We start from the raw sequence: 9,400 nt of genomic DNA, 5'->3' as shown, positions 1-9,400 counted from the left end.
ATGAGCCCTATCATTAAAATAGGTACCCATTGATTGCCCTACTGTTGAAGGGTGTGTCTGTTCTGATCATCTGCTGTTCATTAAATATTTTAAAACAAATGCACTTGGGTTATGGAACCCACTGGTAAAATTCTTCATGAGAATATATTCGCCACTTAGTCCTCACTAGCATCTCCCACACTTCCCACGATATAAACAACAAGAAGATAAGTTTATGAAATTTAGATGCACATATTATTGGAAGACAGATTTATTACTTCACAAAGTAATGTAAACGGTATCCAATGGTATTTAAAGGTGGACTGACCTAATGAAAACTTCACCAGTTTGATAAAGCCTTTTGGTTTACTGTAAAGAGAAGGTCTGATTTATCTGCAAGGGAAGGCTGCAGGCCCCTCTTGAAGGGGTGTGCTCCCAAGGCTGAGGAGCTTGGGCTTCTGCAGTGAGCAGTTCTGCCAGTCTGAGCACAGCCTTCCGTTTGAGGCAGAAGTGCACATCGCTATGTGAGACCACAGCAGACAGGTGTCCAAGGTGAACACACATATGGAGACAGCCCTGTCTTCAACACCAAGAGCAAACACCTGCCAAAACATTCTCCATGTCCTCCTTTGTTCTTAAAGGTGGGTGAACAGTCCCTCAGGTGAGTGAGACTGTGTAAATTCTGTAAGTTACCAGCAGTGAGGAAAATATCTGTAAAATTCAGTCTAGGAGCATTAGAATGGTCCATGATCCAACAGGGAACCCACCTGTACTCAGGTCTACTGTGCTGTCTTCATGCCCAGAACACTTACAGAACTTTGCTTCCTTCCAGACACCACAGTCATGATGCAAAGGGGATCCTGCAGTGGGGGAGCTCAGGGAGTCAATGGGAGCAGCTCTGACTCACTGGCCAGTCTGCACCCAAGGTGCTGGTGAGACACAGACAGACTCCCCTCCATTCAGCTATCCTGGACGAGAAGCCCTTGCTCAAAATACAGCAAAAGATGGAAAAATCAACTGAAGCCTTCACCTGATAGAGCATTTAGTAAACTAGACAAATACAATTGGATGAACCTACACCTGCAGGAGTCACCATTTTTTCTGAAACTGTCACATATAATATGAATAATGTTTTGATGGGCCAATTTCCAAATAGTTAAACTTTACCATAAAATAGGGTTTATACTTAGGTGCATTTTCTATGACCTTGGTGGAGCTTCTGAGCATGACAAGTTTGGAGAACCACACTGTGGCCGAGTTTCTTCTTCTGGGACTGCTGCAGCACACACCAGCTCACTTCTGTGTCTTCGTGCTCATCTCCATGATGTTCTTCGTCACACTGACAGGAAATAGCCTCCTGATCCTGCTGATTCTGGTGGACCCCCTTCTGCACACTCCTATGTACTTTTTCCTGTGGCAGCTCTCTCTCATTGACATCCTGTTCACAATTGCCATTGTCCCCAAGATGATGTCTGACTTCCTTCTGCACAAGACTGCCATCTCTGTGTCTGGCTGTGGGACACAAATCTTCCTGGGATTGGCCTTGGGCGGAACTGAGTGCATCCTTTTGGGACTCATGTCCTATGACCGATATGTGGCCATCTGTAAGCCTCTCCACTACTTGCTGCACATGAACTGGCCCCTCTGCAGGCAGATGGCACTGAGCTCATGGGTGAGTGGTGCTTTCAATGCCTTGGTACACACTGTCTACACCATGAAGTTCCCTTTCTGTGGACCCAGAGAAATCCATCATTTTTACTGTGAACTCCCTGGTGTCCTGCAGCTCTCTTGTGAGGACACCTTGGCATATGAGACGGGGGTGTTGATCAGTACCACTATTCTGCTTCTCATTCCATTCTCCGTCATCCTTGCCTCCTACATACTCATCCTGGTCACCATCATCCACATGGCTTCTGCTGAGGGGAGGAAGAAAGCTTTCTCCACCTGCTCCTCTCACTTGGTGGTGGTCAGCCTATACTATGGTGCCATCATTTTCATGTACATGAGGCCAATCTCTTCCCATACTCCAGGCCAAGATAAAGTTGTATCTGTCTTCTACACCATTGTGACACCAATGCTCAACCCCTTGATCTATAGTCTTCGTAATAAGGATGTGGTGGGAGCCCTAAGAAAAACCCTACGGAAGTGTTCAGCATGTGGGAAAACGTGACTATAAGGACGGGGCTTCATGAGTATTGACCAAACGTGAGCACTGACCAAACGTTAGACTGCCTCCAGTAGAGATGCTCAGAGTCAGGGCTGCAGGTGAGGGGCCACTGAATATTCTGAAGTGTCAGGTGTGGCACCAAAGGGATGCTGGGCTTCTCTGCAGGAACCCCTCTACAGCTTGGCCAGTGTGATGAGGGTGGCACTACCCAGCCATCAGGAAGACAGGGAGGCTCTGGTTCCAACCATGTTGTCACAAAGAAGCATGTGACTGCATTAGAAGAACTGTGATTACAGCTTATGAAAAGTCACCCTCTGTAAGGTACTGGGATAAAAGACCTGCAATTTACAGGTCTCATTAGTAAGTCAACTTCAAAATGAATATTTTATTTTAATTGAATGCATATAAGTGTCATATACAGTCCTTTAAAAACAATTGAGTTGCTAGATGGCCATGTGTGCGTGTTTGACATAAAGAGTCCTTTGTTCATTAAACATACCCGTCTCCAATTCTAGGGAGAACTTTTGTAATCACAGATTGTGTGTGGAGTGGTTTATGTTAACCTTGAAATTCTTACCTGAAGAGTGAGGAATAAGGCACAGCCCTGCACTCAATGCTTGCCACATTCAGGAGTCAGATGGTTGGTGGGTGATAGATTTAAATCTGTATAATGCTTTTGGAAGTATGGCCATTTTGACAATATTAATTCTGCCTATCTAGGAGCATGGGAGATCTTTCCATCTTCTGAAGTTTTCTTCAATTTCTTTCTTTAGTGTTCTGAAGTTTTCATTGTAGAGATATTTCACCTCTTTTGTTAGATTGATTCCCAGGTATTTTCATATTTTTTGAGTCTATTTTGAATGGAGTAGTTTTCCTAAGTTCTCTTTCAGTGGATTCTTTGCTAATGTATAAGAAGGCATTTGATTTATGGGTGTTGATTTTATATGGTGTTTGCTGAATTCATTTATTAGTTCTAGAAGTTTTCTGGTGGAATTTTTTTGATCTTCTAGATATAGAATCATGTCATCAGCAAAGAGTGACAGTTTGAGTACTTCTTTACCTGTTTGTATTCTTTTAATTTCTTTCTTCTCTCTAATTACTCTAGCTAGAGTTTCAAGGATGAAGCTGAATAGAAGTGGTGAAAGAGGACATCCTTTTTTTGTTCCAATTTTTAGCAGGAACGCTTTCAATTTTCCTCCATTTAGAATGATGCTGGCCTTGAGTTTAGTATATATAGCCTTATGTTGACATATGTTCCTACTATCCCTAGTTTTTCTAGTGTTTTGAATATTAAAGTGTGCTGTATTTTATCAAATGCGTATTCTGTATCGATTGAGATGATCATGTGATTCTTGTTTTTAAGGCTGCTAATATGTTGTATTACGTATATTGATTTTTGTATGTTAACTAACCTTGCAGCTCTGGGATGAATCCAACTTGATGGTGATGCACTGTTTTTTAAATATATTTTTGTATGTGATTTGCCAGAATTTTATTGAGCATTTCTGCATCTATGTTCATCAGGAATATTGGTCTGAAGTTTTCTTTCCTTGGTGTATTTTTTACTGTTTTATGTATCAGGGTGATATTAGCCTCATAGAATAAATTTGGAAGGGTTCCCTCCTTGTCAATTTTTAGGAGTATTGGTGTTAATTCTTCTTTGAAAGTCTTGTAGAACTTGGCTGAGAATTCATCTGATCCTGGGCTTTTCTTAGTTGATAGGCTTTTGATAGCATTTTCTATTTCATTACTTGAAATTGATGTATTTAAATTATATGACCTGCTCATTTAGAGTGTGTAGGTCATATTTTTCTAGAAATTTGTTGATGTCTTCTATTTTATTAGAGTATAAATTTGCAAAATAGTTTCTAATTATCTTCTTCATTTCAGACATGTCCATTGTGATATTTCCTTCTTCATCTTGTATTTTAGTAATTTGAGTTTTCTCTCTTTTTTTCTTTTTGTTAGAATGGCCATAGTTTTATCTATTTTAGTAATTTTTTTCAAAAAACCAACATTTTGTTTTGTAATTTTTTTCAATTGTTTCTTTTGTTGAGATTTCATCTCTGATTGTAATTGTTTCCTGTCTTCTATTGCTTTTGGTTGATTTGTTCCTCTGTTTTTAGGGCTTTGAGATGTAGTGTTAGGTCATTCGTTTGTTAACTTTTTTATTCTTTTGGACAATAAACTCAATGCAATGAACTTTCCTCTTAGTACTGCCTTCATAGTGTCCCAGAGATTTTGATATGTTGTATAAGTGTTCTCATTTAACTCTAAGATTTTTAAAATTTCAGCCTTGATTTCTTCTACTACCCATTCATTATTCAATTGTGTATTATTTAGTATCCATTGGTGACAGTAGCTTCTATTTTAAATTTTATCATTAATATCTGTTTTCATTCCATTGTGGTCTGATAGAATGCTTTTTTGTATTTACTAATAGTTTCATTGTGGCATAAGATATAATCTATTTTAGAGAAGGAGTCATGTGCTGCTGAGAAGAAACTGTATTTGTTTGTAGATGTATGAAATAATCTATATGTGTCTATTAAGTCTAATTCTTGATTGCATTATTTAGTTTTATACTTTCCCTATTTAGTTTTTGTTGGAAAAATCTGTCTAGTAGTGAAAGAGGTGTGTTAAAATCACCCAGTATTGTCCTGTGGTCCATTTGACTCTTGAAATTGAGAAGGGTTTGTTTGATGTTAATAGATGTTAATTGTTTGGCTCATAAGTGTAAGTGTTATATCTTGCTGATATACACTTCCCTTAAGAAGTATAAAATATCCTTCTTTGTCTCTTCTGAATAACTTTGGTTTGAACTCTTCTTTATCTGAAACAAAAATGGAAACCCCTGCTTGTTTCAGCAATCCATTTGAGTACTAAGTTTTTCCCCATCCTTTCACTTTCAGACTGTGGATGTCTTTGCCTATGAGACAGCATATTGTTGGATCGTGCTTTTTAATACAATCTGCCAGTCTCCGTCTTAGGATTGATGAGTTTATGCAGTTAATATTCAAGGTTATTATTGAGATATGGTTTGTATTCCCTGTCATCTTGATTTATTTCTGCTTTTTGATTTGTCCTAGTTTCTCCTTTGGTTGAATGTCCCTTTAGTGCAGACCCTCCCTTTGCTGGTTTTCACTTTATCCTGATAGAATATTTTGTTGAGAATGCTCTGTAGTGTAGACTTTATAGTTGTGCATTCTTTTAATTTTTGTTTATTGTGGAATGATTTAATTTTATTTTCAAATCTGTATCTTAATATTGCTGGATATAAAATTCTTAGTTGGCATCTATTTTTCTTTCAGTGATTGAAATATATTATTTAGGACTTCCTAGTTTTGAGGGTCTGGGCTGAGAAATCAGTTGAGATCCAAATTGATTTTTCCATATATGTAATTTAATTTTTTCTCACAGCCTTTGAGATTTTATCTTTATTCTCTGTGTTAGTCATTCTCATTAAAATGTGTCTTGGTGTGGGTCTGCTGTTATGAGAGAGAGAGAGGTTTTCTGGCACCGGTGAGGCCCTGGGTTTTAACCTCACCATGGAAACAAAAAACAATAACAACAAAAATTACTTGGGGAGACAGAGGCAGGAGGAGCCCAATGTTCAGTTCAGCATCTGCAAACTGTGAAACCCTAGCTCAAAAAACAAAAAATAAAAACAAGTGTCATGGATTCAGCTCAAAGTTTGAGCCCCACTGGGATTATTCCACAGCACCTCAATGAAAAACATTTCTCTATGCACATATAGTATCAGCTGCTGCAACTTCAAGCAACTTAGCAAATTATGCTTGTTAGGTGCAGGGCAGGCTGAACTAACTAAGTTGTCTGCAGGGCAGCCTGAACAAACATTAGCTGCAGGATAGCCCACACACTCAAATCCCCCTCTGTCTGGTCCTTTATCACCTGTTTGCGTCATGTCTGAACACTCAACCCCATTCAAGGCTGAACCCTCGACCCCCACCCATCTGGTGCAACCAAAACCCACATCTGACCCCTGCCTCATCTGCCTGAAGGCAGAAGATGACACTCTTAGCAACCACTGTATGATCCAATCACTGTATGCCAACAAGGAAGCTTGAAGACCAAGAGACCCCATTAGATTTTGGCTATAAAAACTCCCTCCTGCTGGGCCCTCCTCTCTTACTCTCTCTCACTTTCACTCTCTCTCACTCTCCCTCTCACCCTCTCTCTTGCTTTCGCTCTCCTCCTCCCTCTCTCCTCTGTCTCTCTGCTCTCCATGTCTTTCTTTTCTCTTTCCCCACTCTTTCTTTCTCTCTTTTGTCCTCTTTTGCACTGCTGCAATAAAGATCTCTTGGTCGCTCTGAGTGTTGTGGTCACTTTCTTTTCAATGCTGCCCAGCACAGTGGCGCATCCTGCAATCCCAGTGGTATGGGAGGCTGAGGCAGGAGAATTGTGATTCAAAGCCAGCCTCAGCAACTTAGCAAGGCCCTAAGCAAATGAGCAAGACTCTGTCTCAAAATAAAATATAAATAAATAAATGAATAAAATAAAAAAGAGCTGGAATTTTTGGCTCAACAATTTTGCCTTAGTTGTGTCACGTGTAGGGCAGGCTGGAACTTGGTGAAGATGGTGACCTCTGAGAGAGAGAGCATGAAGTGCAGGACAACCTGGACACTCAAACCCCCATCTGTTTGTTCTTTATCACTGATTTGTCTCAAGTCCAAATGCTCAAACTCTGCACTCAAGGCTGAACACTTCACCCCCCCTGCTCAAGGCTGAACACTCAACACACCTCCCCCCCCCGCCCCCCCCCCCCGCCAAGGCTGAACACTGAACCCCCCTTATGCCAACAAGGCAGCTTGCAAACCCAGAGACCCTATTAGATTTAGGCAGCACAGCAGAAGGTCTACAAATCCCTTCTGCTGGGCTCCCTCTCTCTCAAACATACATTGGAGAAAGGATAGTTTTTTTCAAAAAATGGTGCTGAAAAGTAGGAGTTTAGATGTAGCAAAATGGAATTAAATCTCTACTTCTCACCACATACAAAACTCAAATTAAAGTGGATCAAGCACATAAAAATTAGACTGGAGACTCTGCACTTAATAGAAGAAAAAGTAGGCCCACTGAGTCAGGGACACCTGGTGCAGCAGACCTCTCTTCTTATTTGTAGATAAACAACTTAGCTGGGTGGGAATGTGCCTAGGAGTGCTCTGTGGGTCTTTCCAAGGACAAAGGTCATGTCCCTTCCTTGGAAGGTTTTGCTCTGAGGTAGAGGCTGGTTTTTCATTCTGAGAAGTTTAGTAGTTTTAAGAATTTTCATCTGACACAGTAATTAAGGTAATTAGCTATTACAGGGCTTAAGATAGCCCAAGATAATGCTTGCTCTCCACACAGAACCTGTCTTCCCACCCTCATGGTGGTCTAGTTAGCCAAAGTCAAGTGGTCTGGAGGTTCTTTGATGTAAATGAAAGTGATGCTGCCAGTTATCAGTGAGGACTCCTGCCTCCCCACATGTTGAAGTCTGAACGTTAGAGAAGCACACTGAGGCAAACAAAGTTGGGTTTATCTAAAAAGGGGTAACCTAGACTTCTCCCAGGAGGGAGAAGGGGCCACAGCTGGTATCCTGGTATCCCAAGAAGCAAGGTGTTCCACCTTTTCATGTGTCCTAGGCTTCCTCTGTTCTCTGCGCTCTTCCCCTTATCTTTCTCCTTCCTGCACAGTGACTAGGCCCAGGAATGCTCCATGGGATGGCCCAAAGGTGGGACACAGGTGGGTTGAAGAGGGAAGGGCAGGATGGAGCAGCCCAGGACACATTAACAACCTTATAGCTCCCTGTAGGGAGGGGCAATTCCTGGGGTAGATTACCTTGGCAACAAGTTGGAGCAGGGGCAGGTTCTTGGTAAAGGTGGAGGAAGGGCTCTGAAGGAATTAACATTTCAATCCCTCAGTGGGCAGTCTCCAACTTCCCAGACTCACTCTAAATTGGCCTCCTTGATCCAACCTGACTCGGTTTACCTATATATACCAATTTCCTGTCTGGTCTGAAGGTTCTTTGATGTAGATCCAAGTTCATAGAGAACTTCAGTTCACACCTGTAAAAATCCTGTGCTTCTCCTTTTATCATTCCTAGACAACACATCACAATTTCTTTTTTTATTAGTATCATTCTTTTTTTAATTGCTTTTATTTTTTAAATATATGACAGTGGAATGCACACAATTCTTATTGCAAATATAGAACACAATTTTTTTCATATCTTTGTTTTTATATAAAGTATGTTCACACCAATTCATGTCTTTACATGTACTTTGGATAATGATGTCCATCACATTCCACCATTATTGCTAATCCCCTGCCCCCTCTCTACTCCTCCCTCCTCTCTGCCCTATCTAGAGTTGTCTATTCCTCCCATTCTCCCCCTCCCTACCCCACTATGAGTCAGTCACCTTATATAAGAGAAAACATTCACCATTTGCTTTTTTGGGATTGGCTAACTTAGAATTATCTTCTCCAACTCCATCCATTTACCTGCAAATGTCATGATTTTATTCTCTTTTATTGCTGAGTAAAATTCCATTGTGTATATATGCCACATTTTTTTATCTGTTCATCTACTGAAGGGCATCTAGGTTCATTCCACAGTTTAGCTATTGAGAATTGTGCTGCTATAAACATTGATGTGGCTGTGTCCCTGTAGTATGCTGTTTTTCAGTCCTTTGGGTATAAACTGAGGAGTGGGATAGCTGGATCAAATGGTGGTTCCATTCCAAGTTTTCCAAGGAAACTCCATACTGCTTTCCATATTGGCTGCACCAGTTTGTAGTCCCACAGCAATAAATGAGTGCTCCTTTTTCCCCATCCTCACCAACACTTATTGTTGTTTGTCTTCATAATAGCTGCCATTCTGACTGGTATCTTAGAATAGTTTTGCATTTCTCTAATTGCAAGAGATGATGAACATTGTTTATATATTTGTTGATTGATTGTATATCCTCTTCTGAGAAGTGTCTGTTAAGGTCCTTGCTCCATTTGTTGATTGGGTTATTTTATTTTATTTTTTTGGTGTTTAGCTTTTGAATTCTTTATATATCCTAGAGATTAGTGGTCTATCTGATGTGTGAGGGGTAAAAATTTGCTCCCAAGATGTAGGCTCTCTATTCACCTCATAGATTGTTTTTTTTTGCTCTAGAAACTTTTTAGTTTGAGTCCATCCCATTTATTGATTTTTGGTTTTAATTCTTTTTTTTTTTTAATTTTTATTTATTTATTTATTTTTTAATTTTG

General features: G+C 40.1%; 1 protein-coding gene across 1 annotated transcript; it reads left to right on the top strand.

Annotated features, from left to right (window-relative positions):
* Positions 1-1,204: 1,204 nt before the first annotated feature.
* Positions 1,205-2,149, top strand: LOC124093748 (olfactory receptor 2T27-like). Its single transcript, XM_046446319.1, has one exon. The coding sequence runs from the start codon at positions 1,205-1,207 to the stop codon at positions 2,147-2,149; it is 945 nt and encodes a 314-aa protein (XP_046302275.1).
* The last annotated feature ends 7,251 nt before the right edge of the window (positions 2,150-9,400 follow it).

Source organism: Marmota monax, unplaced genomic scaffold (genome assembly GCF_021218885.2).
Source record: "Marmota monax isolate L192 unplaced genomic scaffold, Marmota_monax_Labrador192_F-V1.1 WCK01_AAM20220418_F8-fsc00701, whole genome shotgun sequence".
NCBI lineage: Eukaryota > Metazoa > Chordata > Mammalia > Rodentia > Sciuridae > Marmota > Marmota monax.
The sequence above is the reverse complement of the archived record's forward strand: the minus strand, read 5'-3'. Positions and strand labels throughout refer to the sequence as shown.